This window comes from Neolamprologus brichardi, chromosome 17, assembly GCF_056152115.1.
Source record: "Neolamprologus brichardi isolate AB-2024 chromosome 17, ASM5615211v1, whole genome shotgun sequence".
In the NCBI taxonomy this organism is placed as follows: Eukaryota; Metazoa; Chordata; class Actinopteri; order Cichliformes; family Cichlidae; genus Neolamprologus; species Neolamprologus brichardi.
This window is the reverse complement of record NC_142120.1, coordinates 10802819-10825678: the sequence shown is the minus strand read 5'-3', so window position 1 is coordinate 10825678 and position 22860 is coordinate 10802819. Positions and strand designations below refer to the sequence as shown.

Genomic DNA, 22860 nt, shown 5'->3' with positions numbered 1-22860 from the left:
AGAAACGTCATTCAAAATTCTAAATTAAGCATTTTTCTCTTAAATAATTTGATTCTAGTTCCCTGTGCTAGGTAAAGATGTCTTTCAAGGAGTTAAAATTAATTATTAACCAAGCCTGCTTAAAATGTAAGTTAAAAAAAACAAAACAAAATACAACCATGCGACATTTATCTTAGGTAAACAAACTCTGTTATTCTCTGCACCACCAACACAGCAGATTTGCTTCATGTCAGGTGGAATTTAATAATTAAATAACCAAAACATTTTTGTAGGAATTTGCATGTCTGAAAAGTAAAAAGTATCAATTTGAAAAATCAATATCACATTGTAATATAATAACTTGTAAATTTTATTGTGTTTTTAAATGGCACATGATGCAAAATAATGCATTTTAATTAAACACCAAAACATCAGTTGTTAAGGGAATACAATAGCACATCATCCAGAAATCTGGATGTAGTAAAGCAGGCAGGGATCAAACAGCTTTTTGTGTTTTTTCTAAGAGTTTGGTGCAGAAATGATGTGATGTAGTGTTTTTAATATTAACCTCATAGCTGTGTCCCTGCACCGGAGCCTGCTGCAGCTGTTTGGCACTCCTCTTACCCTGAAAAAGTTCAATATTTAATTTACTGTGCAAACATAATGATGTAATATAAAATTAATCACAAAAAACTGCTTCCATGTCCACTGATAACAGAAAAAATATTTATCATGTTTATGACCTTTCTCTTAAGATTAACACTGCAGGGTTTTTTATTAATAGCACAAAGTTATGGCTAACACTTTTTGTATACATCCAAAAGGCCTTGGATCAGGTTTCTTCAACAGATCAAACACATTTGCATTTCTAAAAAGGAGGTTTTAGAGTTTAAGCTCTTTCCTCTCTGTCTTCATATCTAGTGAACTAACTATGGGACCTGCTGAGTCACTGATAAAATATATTTTTCTTTGATATGAAAACTCTTGCTGTTTTTTAAAATATACATTCAAAAACAGCACTAAACCTGTGAGAGGTTCATGGCATCTCTGGCCCAGTTGTCCACCAGTTTATGAAGGTCATCGGTGAAGGTTCCTTTCCTCTGGTGTGGGGCTGGCATGTTGGGGGCCAGATACTGAGAACCCCCCTGGCTTTGACCCAAACCACCTGAACCGCTCACTGCATTGGTGCTATTAGTCCCTGAGAGTCAAGACAGACACAAGAGAGGAGGGAAAACAGCAAACAGTGTCAGATAATGTTTAAAAGGTGAGGCAAAGCTGATGTTATCTGGATGATTGTGATTGGCGGCAGGCAGCTCTGTCTTAACCACAAAGGGCAGACAGAGGTTGGTCAGGTCAGGTTTAGGGCAGCTCAGCATGTCGACATGGTCACAGAACTGCATTGTTTAGTTTTAATGATGGAGATCATGATGATAAACAGGAATAAGAGACAACTTATGATAGCAGAGGAAGGGCACTTTGGCAGTTAGGATAAACGCTGAACCCTTTATAGTATATATATATATATATATATATCTTATTTATAACAAGGAATCAGATCACACTGGACAGCCTGTAGAGCAACAGTCTCATTCAAAATGCCCCTGCAGTGACCCTGTGCACCTCTTAACTCTGAATACATTTCCCAGACACTAGATGGTGCTCAACCTCTGTATCAGGAAGTATTATGGTTTTTTTTTTTCACCCACTACCAAACTTAATGCAGACTAAACTCCAAAAAAAGCACACACTGCAGGCTGGCTTTCTTGGCATCTGTGTGTTAAAGAGCACACAGACTTCAGACACCAGAACCTTCCCCACACCGTGCTCAATGATGGGGTAATGTCAGGGCTGGTCAATCAGTCCAATAGGAAACCACCAAACACTGGCCTGTGAAATAAGCTCTTTGCTACAAGACGCTGCACACTCTGCTGCTTCAAACAACAGTTTCAAGTCCCTTAATTCTGGATCCCTTATACTGCAGACAAGTGTTTGAGAATACAGGTTTATCTTTTGTAAATATGCAATTTTTATAAATAATTTAGGTCTGTGGAAGAGAAGATAAAGATTCACTTATAAATGCTACGAGGAAAACCATAAAGATATGTAAAGCATATACACATACTGCAGATAGATCATGTTTTCTTATGTTTTAAACATCCCCATAACTGCACATTAGCCTTACAATCACACGAAGCTGATGCACTTCCTTTGCATACAAGATCATCCCAAAGCCATGCCAGCAGAATGAGCATGGGCGTTAAATATTTACATGATTTGTTCATATCAGATATTAAATGAGAACAGGCAGAATATGCAAGGATTGTCAAGGATTATACAGTTGGTCTGACAAAAATAAATAAATAAATCAATAAATAGAAATAAACTGTCATGTCATGCTAAACAAAATGGAGGAAAATAAGAATAAGGAGACGCTGAGTCATGAATGACTGCAGCAGCATGGGATTCTGGTCTATGTAGTCCAAGCCAAAAGCCATGGTGAAGGCTGAGAGGAACGGGAGGGGCAGCTTGTATGTGTTAGTGTTTGGCACATTATATGTGTGTGTGAGAGAGAGAGGGAGAGCTTGCAGGTGCATGCGCTGTCAGTTTAGATCTGTTAAGGCTACACACTTCAGTTATTTCAGCCCTCAAACTGGACTTTCCCCGAAACGTCATCATCGAAACTGCAAAGCTCGTCTTAAACGCAGCAGCTGAAATAACTGAAGTTAACGGATCTCAAATCTGGCAGAGGGTCGGAGCTGTAACCGACAGGGCGTCAGGAGGCGGGAGGAAGCGTGGGAGAGCAAGTGCAAGGATGGAGGAGTTGGTATGGATGGAGGGAGGGAGGAAAGACCAAAAAGAGAGATAGTTACTACAGAGCTGGTTGCAGGGGCAGACTTTTTTCACCATCTTCCCTGTGCGGCCGGAAGACAACAATTGGAGGGATCGGGAGAGAGTCAGAGTTAAGCCCCGCCCACAACACACAACAACCAAACACAATGCACATTGTGACAGGTATAAGCATAATAATGTGACCTTGAAGCAAACAAGACTTTGGTGTTGAGCTGCCCAGGAACATCTTAAAAACCTGTCACACGATGTAACGTGACCCCAGAAACACAAAGCAAATAGTGGAGGAGACTTTGCCCCTGATTATTATTTTTTTTTTTTTTTAATGTACAACCACACAAATGAGTAAAGCATTTTCTGACAATGGTAAGATACACAGACAATTTTCTGCAGATATGCAGACCTCAGTCGACAGTTACTTTTAGCCCAGAGGTGAACATATTATTTAACCAAAGCTCTTGACATTGCTTTACTTTCAATTTAATAACAATATCACACCACACAGATTTGCCTTTGCACACAGCCGCATGTGCCATAAATGTGTACTGTGGCTTTAAGATGCTTATGGGCAAACCAAAACCTGGTTTCACATGTGATTCTGATACTCTCTGCAGTTCACAGGGCCTTACCACACCTGGGTCAAATATTGCAATCGACTATGATTTTCAGACTTTTATAAACAGGGTGGGATTTGTGCAAAAAAGGATTCTGGTTTATAGAATTATTATGAACTTTAATATAACCACAGCTTGTAATGTAGTGTATTTTTATTAAATTAACGTGCAAAATTCTCAGCATCACGTTTGCACTTTCAGTCACAATCCAATCAATCCTAATGATACAAGCAAGACTCAAAAAAAGACTTAATATGAAATAAGCTAAAAGATTACTGTCAGTTTAAAGAATTGTTAGGCTGAATAAATATTCTGCTGCAGTACAATCCTACGTAACTTAGACAACAGCCTGCTTTAATGACTGACTTAGAGCAGATCTTTTTACACAGGAGTGCACCTACTACTTTCTGTCAGCCTATCATAGCAGCTGCACCACCGCATGTGAGTAACGTCTGCAGGATGTCTCAGACAGCGGCCCCATACATAGCTGCAGTTCAACAAGATGAATGAACATGCGGTGCTTTTTGGCTCAATGAAAAGCCCGCCCCATGCAGTGAAATTTCTACTAAAAAAGACTGCAAGCACTGAAAGTGAAATCAGCTCCCAATTAGACTGAAGTTCGTGCTGTAGACTGTTTCAAAGTGCAGCGATAAAAATGAGAGGGACGCATAAAATCACACCCTGATTATAAGCAAGAATTTGAACCCACTTTTTAAAACTATGTTAAGGAACAAGAATAACTCGAGTCCACTAAGACCCAGGTATGCCTCTCTCCACTCCTGCTGATGCAGCGACTTGGGGACGGCTGAGCGGGCGGTGAGGACACCGAGTGAGGAAAGGAAAGAAGGAAGGGAGAGACAGGGTTTGAGCTGCAGAGGGTTCAGAAGCATTCAGAAACGTCCCTTAAGCACAAAACATTTGAGCATTACAGATTAAGGTTTAATAGAAACACTTTATTAAGAGTAAAATAGAAATCAAAGCTTTGAAGTGTGCTTAATTGATGTAAAAACAAACTGCTTATTTAAAAAAAATTCAAAATGCATGAAAGAAAAGCTAAAATAATCAACATGTCCGTCCTTCGCTATTTGGAAATAAGGGTTAGAAATGGAAGCAGTCAGGATTTGAAATTAATACCAGCAGACAAAGAAAACGGCCTCATCTGTCTCTAATTTATTAGAACCGAAGATGAAATCAAGTGGAGGGAGAATGTTTGTAATGATTATTGTTAGGATAGAAGCTTATTTGAGCTTGAATAACGTCACAAAGAACATTAGTTACAGGTTTAAGTATAAATGTACAGGATTGTCCAGCTGTTTGTAAAATCCATGTCAATTTTAGCTGCTGTATTCACTAGCTTTCCCTTTAAAGCCCCAATCATGAAATAATCGCCAGAAAATTCAAACTTTGTGAAAATGAAGTGTTTAGTGAACTTTGTGAGGGAATTAAATGATGTATAAATTATGAGTTTTAATTTGTATCATATTTGCTACATCATCCTTTAAAGTTAATCGTGCAGTTTATTTCTACATCATCACACTGATGATCTAGAAGACTCACAAAAGACTGACAAAAACTTGTAAACATGTATCAAATATGATACACTTGACTTTAAAGGGTCAAATTCAAATGAAGCCGTCATCCTTACGTTTTTCCTCCTAAATTCTCGGAAAAACGAACCAACTGCTATCATGCAGCAAACTTTATCGCAACAGCATAGATATGTTTGGTCAATCGGCTCTTCTGTTGTATTTGCGATGGAGCAGCAGCAGTAGAAGCTAGAAGTAGCTCTAAAATTAATGTCTGCAGTATTAATCTGCAACATATTGTCATCAATCAAGCAGGATTGATAAGGGCTTTGACCAGGAGCCGTCTAATGAAACTTAGTTCCCTGCTAATGCTGTCAATTTCTGATTCATTGGATTTTTAGATTTTTATGACCCAGAGCCACAGTACCTGATTTTTGATTAGAGACATGGGCTTGTTTAAAAATGAAAAAAGCCTCAGTGTCACTAACTCAGTGTCTGTTTTGATCATTTCAGGGCCTTCATACTGCATCTTCTGTCATTTTCAGTCATTTTGACCTTATTATAGTAAAACGATTCTTATTTCCTGTAGCCAAAAGGGCACAAGGAAGTTAAAAAAATAACATTTTTGGCAAGGAAGACAAAGAAAGAAACAAGATTACAAATGAAGAAATAGTATGTAAAGATGACTGCCGCAAGATCTGGGTGTGAAGAACTATCACTGTCTGAACATTTTGCGTCCTGCAGTAAGATCTTATATTGTTTACTTTTTTTATGCACCTACAACCTTTTTTAAGGTAAAAATGTTGTTTCTGCTTGTCCGTTTAACTAAAATACTCAGGTTTCAACTTCTGAAATCACAAAGTTTGATGTTCATGTCTACTCAACTGACTTTGCGTGTTTTTTTTTTTTTTTAATTTAACAGATTTCTGCAGAGCACTGATGATATCAGAAGGAGCGGGTCTTCCTCCACCAAAGAAGAAAACCCACAGGAGAGGATGACTGTGACTCGACGGATATATGGGGGGGAAAAAAATTAAACAAAAGTAAGTAAAGATAAAAGAGAAGAGCAAAGAAATAGAGCGTTACACACAAAGAGCCAAGCAGGGCGTACTCAGAAAGCGCGTCCTCCTGCCGCCAGGCTTGAAGGCCAAACGCTCCGAACCCCAGCTGAACTTTACACAGCCTGAAGAGAGGGAGGAGGGAAAGAAGGGGAGGAGAGAGGAGATGAGGAAAGTATGGAGAAGAGAGAGGCGAAGGGGAGGAGAAATGAGAAGAAAGGAGAGCGATAAAACCGAAGAGAGAAAATTGAGAAAAGACACGATAAGAAGAAGGAAGAGAAGGAAAAGATGAAAAGAGACACAGTTGAAGAATACACAGAAAGGACACTGAGTTAGCCCTCACAGTTTTTTTTTCTCTCAACAAAGAACAACAGAAAGAGATGGGAGATCTTGTTGTGAGTGAGTGAAGACAAACCAACAGCATGCATTTGTCTTAATCTGCATGCGAAGCATACAATAAGCTGTTTGTGTGAACTTTTAATGCTGTGGAGATGCAACGAGGCCCGGGACTCTCAGCGGATGCATACCTGGGGTGGGAGCACACAGGCTGGGCACAGAGAGCGCCGCCTCGCTGGTGTAGGCTGAACACAGGTTGTCACTGGAGGGAGAGGGTTTGAGGGGCTGGAGCAGAGTGCTGCTGTTCGAATCGGCTAATCCTCCTGGGGCTAGCAGAGCCAGCTGGCCGGGGTACATAGTCGGGACGCTCTGGGCGGATAAAGTGCTGCCTGAAGATAGCAGAAGGCATGGGCAGGAGGAAGGAGCAGGCCAGGACCAATCGCAGAAAGCAGAGAGACACGCACAAACACACAAACACAAAGGTGATGGATAGTTAAAGAGACCCATTTACCCAGACATTTACAGAGACACGCCCCCACACACAACCACACAGAGAAAAACAGACGGAGAAAGCAGTCAGAAATTTTCAAGCTCCGAGCCTGATTCCACGTGCAGGTGTACACAAGCAGATAAACACACATACATACATGTGCACATGGATGCATAAACACAGAGAGGATGCAATGTTAGAGAAAGGTTTTGAACCGTCCTGGTTGTAGTGGGCTTAGGGTTCAAGATTAAGGTCGTTCAGGGTCAGTTCAACCAAATTAGAAGAACACCTTTTCATGCTCTGGTAGTGTCAGTATTTTCAAGCTTGTCTATTTTGTTAATAGAAACTAACTATTTTCACATGTGTGTGGGAAGGAAATGGTTTTTTGAATGAACTGAGCCTTTACATGTGTTCATCTTTTCACCAAAGCCTACCTGGCTGTAATGGACTCTTGCTGCTGGTTCTGGACGATTTCGATGACTTGCTTTTGGTGGGCCGTCTCCTCCTGCCAGTCAAGGCCAAAACAGGAGGGATCACTGAAGGCGGAGGAACCTACAACGCCAAAAGAAAGAATTCTCGCATTCCGTTTTTTTGTGATGCTGCCTTAATTGCAGTTTTTTTGTTTTTTACTCGCTGGTTACCTTTCCCAGCCTGGTGAACAGACGGTCTATTTCCTCCTTCTGGCGGGATTGAAGTTCCTGAATCTCACGCATGTGCCTGGTGGGTGAAAAGTAAAATAAGATATATAGAAGTAACAAGAACGGAATCATTCTTGGAAGGAAAAGGAGGAGAAGAAAAGCGCACGGGAAGGAGAGAAGAATCAAGTTTTTCAAAGCCATTAACCTTACTAAAGAAGCAAAGGTGGACAATAAAACAAAGAACGGACGTGTGAATCTATTTTCCTCTGACACTTTAAGAAAATGAGAAAGGGATAACTCACTTCTCTCTGAGGCGAGTGACTTCCCGTTTGAAGTCCTCATCCTCAAATTCTGAGTCATTGTCACTGCTGATGTAGGAGTTATTGAAGGAGTTGTTTAGACTTGGCAGAGAAGCTTTATGGGTAGAATCTGGGGTCAAAACTTGGCCAGGATCGCTGGGTCCATTAGCAGCTTTGGCAGCAGGTGGAGGACTCTGCTCCTCAGCACGACTGACTGAGAATCTACCAACGCGGGCCTCGGGTTTAGGAGTAACCTAAAAAATTGAAAATATGAACAAAACAATAAGAGGGGGAGAGAATTAAAACTGGAAAAAAGGACACAAGACAAAAAGGAAAGGAGGCGGCAGAGAAAATAAAGTGAACGATTACCTGAAAGCGTCCTATGGTGGTGGTGGGCAGTTTGGGAGAGGGGCAAGGGGATGTTAGAGGGGAGGGGTGGTGGGATCCAACCGGAGTCTTGTGAGGGGGCCCGTCCACCACGTCTCCTGTTTTTCCTGCTCCTACCGCTTTCAGAGGCGACGAGGAGTTTTTGTGCAATGTGTTCTCTGGGCTCGAGAGAGTAGAGGATGATGAAGAAGATGAAGTGGAGGAGGTGGTGGAGGAAGACTCGGTGCAGGCCGGTCGCTGGACAGCGGGCTCTTCGATAGCCCGTGAGACCTAAGCATCGAAGAGAAACGTGGAAGAAGGCTATGAGACGGAGAAACACTTGGATCCTACTTGTCAGTTGGGATCCAGCGTACATTCATTATGCTAGCCTTACATGCAGACGGTATTCATGTGCGGTGTCTCGTGTTGAAGATCTTTTACCTTAAATCGTCCTAATTGAGTTTGAGGGGGATGAACAGGAGAGGACAAAGTTTCTTCCTCCACTGGAAAAGGAACTGAGGAACATATGATGGATACTTTAGAAATCACACAGATACAAAAATCTAACATTAGGATTTGGGTATAATCGAACATACCTGGTTGTCCAACTGAAGCCACACTAATGTGGGAGGCCTGACCGCCCACAGGAACAGTCTCTGGACTCAACGCTCTCCTTAACTGGGCATCCAAGTCCTCCAGAGGCTGCTGAGACTGAAGGTGGGCAGATAAACTGTTAGACCATGCAAGAACAAAAACCGTGCAAAAAGAGGCAAGCTTGGCCACGCAGGTTTTACTAATAGCTGTTGATTAGCAACATAAGCACAGATCAGCCAGAATCAAACATTTCAGTTGATTTTAAGATTTTATGGATTAAAGCAACACCAAACTCCAAGCTCAGCTAAACTGATTGATTGATGAAGTGCTGCTCCGCTGTGAGTGTGTGCGGGCAGGTCTTTTCTTGCTGAATATCTGGTTCGCATTTGGCTTCCTTCTATTTTGCAGCTCACTGCCTGGAAAACTAAGAATTGCATAATCAAGGCTATCTTTGTAACAGTTCATGTATGCATGATATCTTGGACTTTTTTTCAGTGCAATTATGTTTTTTAGTCTTTATTTTCTGCTTATATGGTAATTTTGCTTTCAGGGATGGAATATTTGTTTTGTTTAGGTAAGCTGGTATTCTAATAGTAAAAGGAGACTGTTGTTTCTATCAGCAGCAATTCATATTTTCAAGCAAAGCTCAACTCTGGGACCTTGCTGCTTCTTTGCACACATACACGGAAAGTTGGACATGAGGAGAGCACCAGCAAAACCTCCCATATGGAACAGACAACAGATACACTGATTAAATCAGACACAACATTAAAAAGAGCAGGTTTGCTGGAGAGGGTTTGCAGCGGTTTGCAGATTTACTACAACCTTTGGAAGGCTGAAGCAGTTTATATGGTGATTTGCCAATGATGTTACTGATGTGTAGCTGAGTCAGCTGAGCCATCGTCTGGTATGCGATGAGCTGGATTGCCCTTGTGTGTGATCTCATAGCCCACCTGAATATACCCCATGCTCCATCCTCTTTGTCAAGGATTTTGTAACACTGTTTTATAGGGTGCAATATCATTGAAGTTTATTTTAAAAAATCCTCTAGTCTAAATGAACGTTTCCAAGCAAACTGTAATTAAAATACTTCCAGTTATACCATCTGACTAAAAATGCAAACTGATTAAACTAACCTCTGGTCCAACTGGATGCTTTAACCATCCTCAAAACTTGGCAAAGCATACAAATTAGGACCAGTTAAAGTCTAAAATTTGTCACTTTTAACACCGTTCGTCACCAAAAAACATAAATAAAAAAGTCACCTAATCAGATTTCTCTCCATCGCCAATGAACAATGTGATCCAGAAGCTGCGCAAAGCCATTCATTCTCGAGCAATTAAACTACAATTACAAAATAAATCATTAAAAACAAATCCCAAGTGAACTTCAACGACAGCAGGATTATCTTAATCAAACGAGACATGCCTCACCCAGGAGACTTACATAAGGGACGGGATGTTGTATCCGGGCAGATCAGATTGTTTTATCTCTCTATTTATTCAATGTGCTTGTCTGGTCGAAAGGAAAGTCTATTTTTAAACGGAAGCATTCACGGTCTGGCAACTGAAATCAGTTCACTGTCTGTCTGTCCTGAAGTCATTGGTGCTCAAACTGCTCACTGCTGCATTTGTCTGACAAACTCTTTTAATCTGATTGGTCATTCTCTTTGACCAGTGCTCCATGTGCTTCCCAGTCTTTATCTTAAAAGTCCACAGAGACTTTTTCGTCTTCTTCTTTCAGCAGCTCCCATTATGGATCGCCTGGCATCCACTTTAGTCACACGAACTCTCTGTGTGTCCTCTGTCCTCTCTCCCTACATTCATTTCCACCTTTTCCACCCTGCCTGCGCTCTCTTCTTTCCCTCTGTTGTGCACTGTTTATTGTTCTGGATGGTTGACCCCATGTATTAAACACATACTCCTTGCAACTTCACCTTCCCACCTGTTTCCCTCTCAGTCACACACGTCTTCTGTCTCGTTTGTACTGATATTCACTCTTTTTCTCTCCAGCACATTCCTCCGCCTCTTCAGGCTCTCATCTACCTGCTCCCTGCTTTCACTAAAGATCATCTCATCATCATCTGCGAACATCGTAGTCCACAGAGACTCCTGCCTTATCTCATTTGTCAACCAACCCATCTGACACTGCATTTATGTGCTTTTGACTTCTTTTTAAAGTAACACTGAAGTTAAATGACGTAATTGTTTAATGTAATTATTTCATTAGATTTCTTCTTTTTTAAGTTTTACTGCCCTTGTAGGCTTTCAGGCTTTTTTTGAGTGAAACTTGAGAGATGTATCATCTCTGCAGCTTTTTTATTTTGGGTCTTTAAGTGTCTCATCTTAGTGTTTTTCAAGATTAGCTGTAATAACGCTGCTGTTTCAGAGAGATGAATCATTTTAGCGGAATTTAGAAAGGGCAGAAAAAAAGCAGAAGCACAACTTATGCACAGCACAAATTAAATCCGATGAAGCTATTGCAAAAAGACATTACAAACACACTGAGCAGGATATAAACAGTGTTGCACTGTATCAGACACATCGGTCTTAAAAAATGATCCAAAAAAGAACACCTGTATTACACAAGGTCCAGGGAAGGGTGGCGGGAGTTCTGAAGGAGGAGAACTGGCCTAATCCCGGAGAAAGAGAAGTGATGAAAGCACGGGAGCGGGAGAAATGAGAAAGACAAGAGAAGAGATTTGTAGAGGAGATAACAAGAATAGCGTTTATGGTTAAGAATGTTACAAGGAATTTCCATGCCAGATGAGTTTTAAGGAAATTGGGGAGAAAAACTGTGGAAGACATACGAGGTGCAATCAAAAAAGATTTTGGTATTTCATTGATCGCAACTTGTACAAATCTCCCAAAACTACATTATTTGTGACTTCCAAACAATTAAAAAAAGTATGTAGTTAAAATTAGCTAACATGCACATGCTGTCTGACCACACGACACTTCATACTACAAAAAATTATTGAACTACATTTCAAAAAACCTTTAGTTTTAGAAAAAGTTTGGAATTATACAACTCACCGGTACTCTGGATAAGGGCGTTTTGGATGGAGTGGTCTGGCCTAATGAGACAGGGATGACTACAGAAAATGCAGAAAGCCACATTAAATAAAAAGAAGAAAAGATTAACCACCACTAAGTAAAAAAGATTAAAATATTCCTACTAGACTGTGCAGGGGTGAAGACAGGCGTCCCAGGGCCCTGGATTGGAGCAGGGGATCCCAGTGATCCCAGCGCCAGGCTGGAAGGGGGTTGAGGAGGAATGGCTGACTGGCTGGAGCCAGATGCTGCGACAGACGTGGTGGAGGTGGAGCAAGGGCCTACTGGTGACGAGGTACCTGCCACAGCAGCCAGATCAGCAGCTATGATGTCTCCCTGGGTGGAAGGCACCCCGCCTCCGAGGTCCATGAAGAGAGAGCGCAGCTTCATTTCCAGAGCTTGGATGTCGTCTGGTTTGCACTGCGACTCAGAGGAGTGCTCACATCTGAAGGAGATCGGTGACAAAAAGTCTCAGAAATAATCAGTATTTATGGGTAAATAAGCTAATAAGTAAGTAAGAATTCAAGAACTTTTCCACACAAAATATAGTCTAAAATTGACTATGTGTATATATATATATATATATATATATATATATATATATATATATATATGGTAAACTAACTTTATTTTTTGCCTTGTTAAGCGACTGACTGCTTAAAGCAGTTCACAAATAGAAATAAATACACAGTGACCACCTCTCACCTGGGCTCGCAGTCACTGTGGGCGTGTGTCTGCCCAGGCAGGGCTGCAGTCTGAGGCTGAGAGTGCACCAAAGTTGGTTGGACTGTGGGGACATTTGTGGTCACCGGCAGAAGTCCTCCAGCGGAAGATGAGGGAGTAGGAGCAGGGAGGGAGACAACAGAGGGCGCGAGCTGGGGACCTAGGATGGCAGTGGTGGGGATGACTGAGGAGGTCAGGGAAGGAGCTGGCAAGACTGATGAATGATCAGAGGAGATTTCACTGGCTATAAGAGATGAAGAGGGCGGGGAGGACACAAAAGGAATAGTGTGGGCTAGAGGAGGGGAGGTGAGCATTTGAGGGGGAACCACTGTTGGTAAAGTGGAAGGTACTGAAGCAGCACTCACAGAAGAAACTGTCTGGGACTGAGGGTGGCTGAAAGCCTGGGGCTGAGGCTGTGCTTGTACCTGTGTCTGGGGTTGTGAGACAGCCTGAGTTACTGGCTGTGGAAGTACCTGTGATTGAAGGATGCTTTGATTCACTGTTGTAGGGGGAGAAGAAGAGGAACAGGGAGGACTGAGATGGATGGCGGAAGGGGTCGAGGATACAGAAAGAGGAGGAAGAGAGGCATCCTGTGTTGTGTTTAAATTAGAAGGGACATGCCCAGCAGCGGCATCCACAGTGGGAGTGAGTGTGCTACTCTGTGAAGGGACAGAAGCTGCTGCAGGCTCCAGAAGTGGAGGATGGGTGGAGTGGATGGAGGGTGGGGCAGTGCTGGGCCCTGAATCAAGCTGATTTTGGTTCTGTCGGAGTTCAGAGAATGCTTGCTGTAAGCTGACTGCTCCTGTAGAATGGGACAAGCCCAAACCTTGACCTGGAGTCTGTGATGGAGGTGGAGAAACTGGAAGAGAAAAAGGAAACCATTTTAAGCCACCACATGATTATATGTAATTCCTAGCTCCACCCAGATTCCACCGATTTATAGGTCACTGTAACCAAATTATTTAGAACACCCTACATAGTGTGCCGAGCCATTAAATTTGAAATTTCAGCCAGTGTACCACATACATAGTAAGCTATATTACACCTTATCAATTAAGAATCATGTTAAAAACATATCTAAAATCAACCTACACAATTTTGGGCAAATTAGATCAGCACTGTCAGAAAATACAGTTAGAATGTTTCTGTTTCTTTAGGACCTACAAACTTTTATTCAACTTCATGTGAATTCATTTGATAGAATGACAATTAAGGCCACTCAGGCAACACACGATCTCTACAGGTAATGCACGCAAATGCACACAATCCTTACCCGTCTCAACATGAGGCGCAAGAGAAGGAGAGGTGGGAAGCATTTGTTCCTTCAGCCTCGCCTCGGGTACAAGGCTGACAATAAATCTCCGACCTGCCGAGTGGACCACTTGTGCAGATGGACTGGGTGGGATGCCTAAAAAAGGCAGAAGAGTGAGACACGGCCTGGATATGGTATGACATGTTCTGTTGCAGGTTTTCAGGCTTAAAAAAAAAGATGTTTACAAAAGTGTATTTATTGATTTCCATTCAGAAATTCAACGGCATTCAGAAGGTCTGAAGGTCCATGCCGCTCAATAAACCTGGTCTCGGATTTATTTTATTTTAAGGCTTTTTCTTTCGTCTTTTTTTTTTTTACCTTGCATGGGGGCAGATATTGCAGGATTCTGCTGTTCCGTGTTACCTGCCATCTGCAGATCAACAAGAGAGCATGCATTAAACAATGACAGTTGGTCTGTTAGAGGCAAAGGTAGAGATGACCAGTAAGTTTAGACACACCATAGATAGGCTATAAAAATTCAATAGCAGCAGCAGTGAATAAAATAAAGACTCACTGTTTTCTTTGTCTGGCTGTTGGCATCTCTTTCCAGACCCTTCGCATCAGCGTTCTCTATCACCTCTCTGACCTGTTCAATAAACGACTCTCTCTCGCTCTCCAGGATAAACTCACTCTCGACCTGCATGCACGTTGAAAAGGTCACGCTTAGTCACACGCTTATGAATTTGTAATATTATCAGTCACAAACAGCAATATTTCTTTATATAAGCCTTCTTCCTACATGAGTGTGAGGTAACATACGAGTAGTTTTGCCTCGTGTGAGAGTCTGATGAGAACTCTCCATGAAAGTGCAAGGACTAGAGCATGTACTTCAGTGGTTTTGGATGACGCAGAGCAGATAGCAGGCGCGCCGGCACGTAAAAGCAATCCAGCCTTAATACAGAGCTATTAATAGGGATTTACAGTCAGTATAACGTGAATGTTGGATGGCTGAAGCTGACGAGCCAACATTCGCTCATATTCAAAGTAGTAACTGGTCAGCTGTGAGGAAATATTGTTTAATATCCACTCTGGTAACTGTGTGCTGTTGAAACATGCAATTCCACTGACGGGTCATACAAAGTAATATAGTCATTTTTAATAGATTGCAACGTCAGAATTAAATTTATTTAATTAAAAAAAGCTAATGACAAACTTGCTCTCCACATGGGCTGTTTACATGCATGCAGTCTGCTCAAAAGTAAAAACTTAGACTATATGAAATCCTTCAGAACTTAATTCATATACAGAATTTTAGAACAACTATAATTTGGAGCAAGTGGAAATGAATCAAAACAGTGGATGTGAGTCGTTGTGTGATATTGTGTGCACCATGATCTGGGCAATTTCCTCAGGGTTGTCTCCATCCAAGTCGAACCTAAAGGTCACCATCTTCCTGTTGTGGGTCTCCAGCTGACACTCCGCTACCCTGTCTCCAAGGTTGGAGATCTACATGCAAGCACATCAAGAAATACATACACAGAAAGAAAAGATAATGAATGGAAATAAATAACTTTACTGTAAGTGACACATTTCTAACAACCATGAAATAGATACTTGGTGCAGTAGAACACAGGGCCTGTTTTTAATTTTGACCTCACAGGACTTATCGGGTGTGCGCTATTACATTGAGAACATTGAGTTTCGCCTTGGTCGTCTTCTCATGGTGTGATCGACTTCGCACTGAACGTCTCTGGTGTCGCTTGGCCGGGCGCCCTTCATGACGACCTCCTCCTCCTCCCTCGTTGCCGTCGCTCAAACCTGAAGTCTCAGAATGGCCACTGAGGTACAACATAAGCAAAACACAGTAAGAGAGAAAGACCGAAAAAGAGCACTGAGTGAGAGAAAGATGTCACAAAGCTTAAAAGTCATTCAGAGAAATTGCCTCGATTTCAGGGAAGAGTAACTGTATGTGTGTACGTGCAAGTATTACCTCTCTATGAATGAGAGAACTTGAGGCGGCTGTAGCTGGGACTGAGGTAACTCTGAAGATTGTGAGGCAGGCTGAAACACACACATACACACAGATATATGCATGAAACTACGCATGACACACACGGGTGTGGTGTCACCACAAACATCAGGAACACTGAAGGGAAGGAAAAATAGCAGGAAGTTATAACAGTTAACACGGGTGTAAAAACAGAAGCAAATGCTAGCTAGATTATAAGAAAAGTAATTTTCAGAAGTTCAAGTAAATCCTGAGAATGTCAAAAACAGAATATGGAACAAGGATGGAATCAACTGTATCCTTTAAATTAGAACTTTATTCAAACTTGTGAAAAACCAAGTCCACACTTACACCTTTCAAAGAATGATGAGGTTAAGTAGCAGCCAGGTGCTGCTAATCAAATGGACTTGATGAACTGATCATCAGCCAGTGTTCAACTGGAGCATTCAGGTGTCCCACTACCCCGCCTCCACCCTCCCACCCCCAAGAACAGCCCGTGCAACGCTCAGAGAAACTGTGAATTACCCAACCCACATCTCAGACTCTACAGGCCTCAGTTAGCATGTTAAATTCCAAAGTTCATGACAGTACAACTAGAAAATGACCGAGTATGGAGTACACAGTCTCTTCTCTTTAAAAAGAACATGGTAGCACAGCTTAGGTTTTCAAAGCCACATCTGAACAAACCACAAGACGTGTGGAGCAATGTTCATGGACAGCCAAGAGCAAAGTAGTGATGTTTGACCGTAATTCACAGCACCACGTATAGAGAAAAGCAAACACAGCATATCATCTGTCAAGCACGGAGACGTGACGATTTTGCAGACCATGAACTCCTTTGTGTACCAAAGTTGCTAAAGTCAAATCTGAGGCCGTCTGTCCCACACCTAAAGCTCGGCCAAAGTTGTATCATGCAACAAGACAACGATGTCACAGCAAATCAGCAATTCAGAGTAGCTGAGAAAGAATCAAGCTGCTGCAATGACCCATTCAAAGTCCAGACCCCAGCCTGACTGAGATGCTGTGGCAGGACTTTAAGAAAGCTGTGCATAAACGAACGCCTGAAAACCTCAATGAACCGAACCAATATGAACCAAGAAGAGTTACTGATCAGTTCCACAGGACATTATATTTATTTACATTTTTAAACTAATCAAAAAAATTTGGTTTTGCAGGTTCAACATGTTTTTTCTATTTTTTTAACTCACTCCACCAACAAGACATGTAAGCTTTTCCAGCAATTATTAACTGACTGTATATTGTTTCACTTAAACCCACAAAAGGCAATTAAACAACACAAAACTGTAGCTGTGCATTTCCATTTCTTACTTGCAAAACTTTAACAAACAGAATTATCATATAACAATACTCCAGGATTCTGCATTTCAGATTAAAAAACAAGAACTTCGTAACTTTGTGAGGTCCTATCAGTAGAAAGGGTGATGGTGTTTAAAAAAAACTTAATGCATGAGTTCCAAGATTTTTAAAATATGGGAAAATTCTCATTTCATTCACTTTTGGTGGGTTCGACCATCTATAACCAGTACCTGAGGGGGGGCTTCCATGGGGGTATCAGGCGGGGCGCTGACTACACTGATGATTGGCACCACCGTGGCCAAAGCCTGAGGCACAGATGTGGGTGCGGGAGTAGGAGGAGGAGGGGAAACAATAGTAGGCACCACCCCAACAGGGACTGGCAGAGGAGAGGGAGGGGGAGCCACGGCCGCGCTCGGCATTGTGACGGCAATAGACAGCAACGGAGAAGGAAGGGTCACCAAAGGAACGGTAGAGGTAGGTGGAGTTACACCAGGCTGAGAAGGAAGGAGGAACAGAGGGAAAGAGAAAAGAAAGGAGAAAAGAGAAGGAAGAAGATAAGGAAGAGGAGAAGATGAGAAAAGGACGGGAGCAAAGTCATGGGGGGATAAGGAAGTAGAAAAACCCAGCCAGGGATCAGACATGACAAACATGGACAGACTGAATCTGGGTCTTTACTGGTCTCCATGATAAATCATGTTAAAATAAAGACGCCAAAGGAGCGAGTCATCCACAGTTCCAACACATTACTGACATGTTTCACACCCTTAACAAAAACTTAACCAAGCAAGACAACAGGACCGTACATCAAGCCTGTTAGTAAGGACATACCAAGCTCTGAAACCAAACAACACACACTGTGTGACAGAACAGCTGAGTGATACACACACCACTGGAAGACCATGCAACAACAGAGCAAACCCTACAGACAACGTGCAATACGGCTTTACAATGTAGATGGGCAACACTCTCAACACCACATCACAAATGGGAAAAGAAGGCTAAAAACCTTCAAGAGTCAAGATATGGGAACGCTGTAAACGAAAACAGCTTTCTATTTTTAGTCTTCAAGATCCAACGTCCTGAATAAATATTATTACCTACTGCTTGGTGTCGTGTGTTATAAAAGAAATACATACAGTAACAATAAAAACTGCATGTTTGCAGAAATGGTGAAAAGAAAACTTAACAACTAAAGAAACAAAACCAAAAATATTGCTTAATATTTGAATCATCGGCTGTCTTTTACTCAAAGATTCAATCTACACATTTAGAAAAACACATTTTTAATCGTTTACCGCAAGGCAAACATACTACGTTCATTTTTATATACAAAAAATGTCAATCAAGTTGGTTAATGGTGTGTTTAAGTGGCCAATCTCACTGTTTGAAACAATGAAAATTATACTAAAAGGTTTAAAAATGAAAAAGTCATGAAATCATTACCGTAAAACTAAAAGACTAAAATATCCGTGCTATGAAATTTAAATTCCATATTTTGTCTTTAAATCGGACGTGACGTGTTACTCTTTATAATTCTTTAAAATATAATTTGTTAGATAGTGAATCAATTTTTTGTAGTTTTACCTATGTACAGATCCACAGTTAAAATCAAATAATCAAAATGTAATTCAAGTGCAGACTTTCTGCTTTATCCAAGGGGTTAAATACTGCATTAATTGTGTAGCAATTATAACCACTTTATACACCGTCCCTGATGTCCAGAAGCTAAAAATAACCAGACGATGGACTGACAAACAGTTTCATGGCCAGGAGAGACCTGTTTCATTATATCTGGAGTGGATACAGCATCCCAAAAAGATGTCAGTGTAAATGAAGGAAGAAATAAAGACTAGTAGAGGCTCAAAAGCTCAAATAAACCTTTCAGAGAGACAAAACTTTACCATCCTGTGCATTCTGCAAAAAAAATAAATGCACTGATGACCTCAGCAACACCAAAAGGCCTGAAGGTGCATGATGACAGGGTTTATGATCCTTAAAAAAAACACTCTCAAAGTGCCGGACGTATCAGGTCTACAATCAGGTGGTTGCTTCATGAACGGAAACACAAAGGCTTCAGACAGGTGCAAACCACTGATTTCACCTCAAGAACAAGAAGGCCTGATGAGGACTTTGGCAGAAAACATCTCAAAGACTCTTCACAGTTGTGGAAAAGAAAATCTTCGGGCAGATGAACTCAATATAACTTGTGCTGAAACGATGCCCATGGGCTCTAGTGTTAAGGTCATCGACTTTAAAGACAATCAATTCTAATATTTAAAATTACGTCAGTTTGTCCAATTACTTTTGAGCATCTGAAAATCAGGGCTTGTGTATAAAAATAGCTAAAATTCCTAAACAGTTAATGCAAAATTGTTGTTAAACCCCTTAAATCAAAGCTAAAAGTCTGCACTTCAATCACATGTCGACTGCTTTACTTAAAACGCACTGCAGTGGAGTACAGAGAAAGAAAAAACACTCTTTTTCCAACAAAATATTGACTTAGTCTTAATACCAAACTAAATACTGGACTTTTACTGGAAATACTGCCCATCTCCATTTCCGTGCTCATGTGTTTGTTGTCCATGCTTTTACTAAGGTGGTCAGTGAGAGCATGTGGGGTAAACAAAGATGCACTGTCAGGAGAATACACAGCTTTACTCAAAAGGTCTATGTTCTGTTCAAAGGATTCAGTTAATACATCACAGTTTTACGTGAGGACAGAGACAAACAGGCACAGCCACTTACAGTACAACAAACTACAGTGTCAGTTATGACGATACCTGAGACAGAGCTAGCTGAGCAACTTGGTACAGAAGATAAAGGTGCTCTAAACTGGGAGATGGACTTAAGTCACAAAACTAAACACGCAACCACACGGCGTACCACACAAACACAATGACATACAAGTGGATACGTAAAAACACATAAAAACAAACCCGGTGGTAAACACAGGCAGCATGCCCACGAGCAAGCCAGAAAATGGAAAGAAAAACAGAAGAAAAGTGAAGAAAGCAGAACATGCAACAAGACGAAATAACTCAAAAACAGCAGGTGTAATGCCTAACTACATATCCACAGATGCATATGTGCATTTGTCTCTGGGTATTTGGGTACAGAAATGAGGAAATGCTAATGGCAACTTGTACTCTAGCCCTGAGGTGAAATAACAGAGACTGTTATGAATTGTGTGAATTGTGAATGAATTGCGTTTAGCAGATTTGTTTCAGATTAGAATTTAAAATGTGGGCGAGCAGTTGCATTATATGCATAAGTGTGTAAATGACTAAAGATAAATGCAGATATATGAGCCATCAGGCACCTTTAAAAAGACCTATCACCACCCACATGTACAATTAGGAACACTTCAATCTAAGCCAATCCAGTATGCCATAATAACCCACAATCACTTTACTGTTAAAAAGTTAAACTATCAACTTTCTAGAAATGTCAACAAAAATAAAAACTTATTTATGGAAATGCTGCTTTAGTGGATTTGGGTTAGGTTACACAGTGTTTACTAATAAATAATAATATATAAATGAATGAATATTTAAATACTCAATCTAGAATAGCACCTCTTTGAAAAGAAAGAGTCCTAGCTAAAAACACATATAGATATATATTTAACAAATACAACTATAACTGTACCTGTGCAGGTGACTGTGGCAGAGGTGTGTGTGTGGGGCTTTGAAGTGATGTGCTACTCTGGCTAGATGAGGCAACCTGAAGAGGGACAAACAGAGAAACGTGGGTGAGAGAAAACAGTATAGATCAGGGGTGTCCAACTCCAGTCCTCGAGAGCTACTGTCCTGCAGCTTCTAGATGCATCCGTGTCTCGACACACCTGAATCAAACCAATGGCTTGTTACCAGGCCTTTGCCAAACTTGATGGCATGCTGAAGAGGTAATCCAACCATTTGATTCAGCTGTGTTGGAGTGGGGATGCATCTAAAATCTGCAGGACAGTAGCTCTCGAGGACTGGAGTTGGACACTCCTGCTGTAGATATTTACATAAACAAAGATACTCTTTATGCGTTTGACACCGAACAAAATGATTAATTTAGCAAACTGCCAAAAGATAATATGGCTGCATTCTGACAAAATAAGTGTTACGATAAAAATTTAAATGTGACCAAATTATAAAGGGTCATAATATAAATGTTATAATTGAGTATAATTTATTGCTCAATCAAAGTTCAGTTCTTTAAAAACTGTGCCAGCTCTGTGGGAGTGGTTACTCTGAAATGACCAAGGCGATATGCCAGTAATTTCCAATGTGTAAGTGCTAAAAACTGCACTTCCTGAGACTGCCAATAAAAAGCAAGTTTATCAACAGTTTCCCATGTTAAACCGAAACACCAAAAACCAAAACAGTTTTTGGCATCTAAAGATAACTTTCCCATTCCTAATGACTACATGATGGGTGATTTGTGCATTTATTTATTTTTTGTGTGGAGTTCATTCATTTGGTTACTGGGGCATGTGGCTCCAGTGTGTCCCCAGGGGTGTTGGACCCCAGAGCGTACTGATTAACACATTGACCTTACACACAAAACAAACTGGTTCAAGACCGGAAGGCAACAGGGACAACTGGGATCAATGACCAAATGTGTGGAGCACTGTGGCCACCCCATGGGAAATAGGCGAGCAGCTGCAACTCTGAGCCAACACAAAGAGCTGTGAGCAAGGCTTCACCTCCTCTAACTGACCTCACTAATGGGTTTTGCAGGTTGCAGCTCCAAATAAAGCTTGAGGTGATAAATTTCCACCTTTCTGTTCAAATCTAACTCCCAATAACTAATAATTAGGTGGCCAAAACACAGAGACTTGAAAATAATGCTAAAAACCAATGCCTACCTGTTGGGCAGTCCCAGAAAGTGGTGGCTGTGTGCTGGCAGGGACCAAAGGAGGTCCTGAAGTTGGCTGAGGGGAGGACACCTGAGTCTGCTGTTAAGAGTCAGATTTAGAGAAAGAAAGACAGAAAAATGGAAAGACAGGACCAGATGCAACGTCGTAGGACAAAACAATGGAGGATGGAGGAGAGAAATTGAGAGAGATTATGGACAAGAGAGAGTAAAAGAGAGAAAAAGACAATTAGAACATGTTTGTAGCTTTTGGATCCAACAGTATGCATGAGTACAAACACAAGGCAGTTCTGCTCTTCTCTAGCAATCATTTTTAATCTAGAGCTTCCTCTTGTGTATGCACACATGCACACAGACACGTATACTCTAATCCGACGACAGATATATGCACACTGATATCTAATGTATGCATATACGCAGCTTGTAGTATAGCATGTACAACAGTATGGGCACGGCACTGGGGTTAGGCAGGGTGTAAGTAGGATTTATTTAACATGCAGGTCAGGACCTAAGTCATTAACAGTGATGATAAAAAGGTGTTATATAGCCAACAAAGCACAGAGTAAAAATTGGAATACTCTCTATGAATTAATTAAGATGTTTTAAAACACTTGCTGCTTTTTGCCCTACCTCTGACTCTGACAGAAAGTCTGATTCACTTGAAATGATGCAGGCTTTCTTTTGAGTCAACTTATCATTTCAATTGTATATTTGATTTTCAATCCTTTAAATTTCATGATGGTCATCACCCTGACAGGCTCCTGTGTTCACTTAACGAATTCTTCAAATACTCCACAGTAGCACAGAGATGACTACAACCAATCCACTGATGACTGAACCCTTAGAAGGCCGGAAGCAACTGTATACTTGTCGTGAAGCTCATCCCGAGAAAGT

The 22860-nt window shown here is 41.2% G+C and overlaps 1 protein-coding gene across 7 annotated transcripts in view; it reads right to left on the bottom strand.

Annotated features, from left to right (window-relative positions):
* The window catches only part of wnk1b (WNK lysine deficient protein kinase 1b), a 94433-nt gene that overhangs the window by 5535 nt on the left and 66038 nt on the right, over window positions 1-22860 (bottom strand). For 2 of the 7 annotated variants that reach the window (XM_087830673.1, XM_087830674.1), the window contains exons 13-36: window positions 21959-22048; window positions 20749-20823; window positions 17331-17594; window positions 15766-15836; window positions 15460-15613; window positions 15165-15281; window positions 14350-14472; window positions 14154-14205; window positions 13797-13931; window positions 12506-13382; window positions 11926-12245; window positions 11783-11841; window positions 11323-11379; window positions 8750-8864; window positions 8595-8668; window positions 8157-8444; window positions 7791-8041; window positions 7492-7567; window positions 7285-7402; window positions 6552-6749; window positions 6057-6149; window positions 2850-2891; window positions 1005-1177; window positions 548-604 (exon numbers count right to left, since the gene is read on the bottom strand). In XM_087830673.1, coding sequence (XP_087686799.1) covers window positions 548-604; window positions 1005-1177; window positions 2850-2891; window positions 6057-6149; window positions 6552-6749; window positions 7285-7402; window positions 7492-7567; window positions 7791-8041; window positions 8157-8444; window positions 8595-8668; window positions 8750-8864; window positions 11323-11379; window positions 11783-11841; window positions 11926-12245; window positions 12506-13382; window positions 13797-13931; window positions 14154-14205; window positions 14350-14472; window positions 15165-15281; window positions 15460-15613; window positions 15766-15836; window positions 17331-17594; window positions 20749-20823; window positions 21959-22048 — 3879 coding nt within the window. Of the gene's footprint in view, window positions 1-547; window positions 605-1004; window positions 1178-2849; window positions 2892-6056; window positions 6150-6551; window positions 6750-7284; window positions 7403-7491; window positions 7568-7790; window positions 8042-8156; window positions 8445-8594; window positions 8669-8749; window positions 8865-11322; window positions 11380-11782; window positions 11842-11925; window positions 12246-12505; window positions 13383-13796; window positions 13932-14153; window positions 14206-14349; window positions 14473-15164; window positions 15282-15459; window positions 15614-15765; window positions 15837-17330; window positions 17595-19880; window positions 19959-20748; window positions 20824-21958; window positions 22049-22860 lie in introns of all 7 variants that reach the window. The other 5 variants (XM_087830679.1, XM_087830676.1, XM_087830675.1 and 2 more) reach the window with 5 other exon arrangements.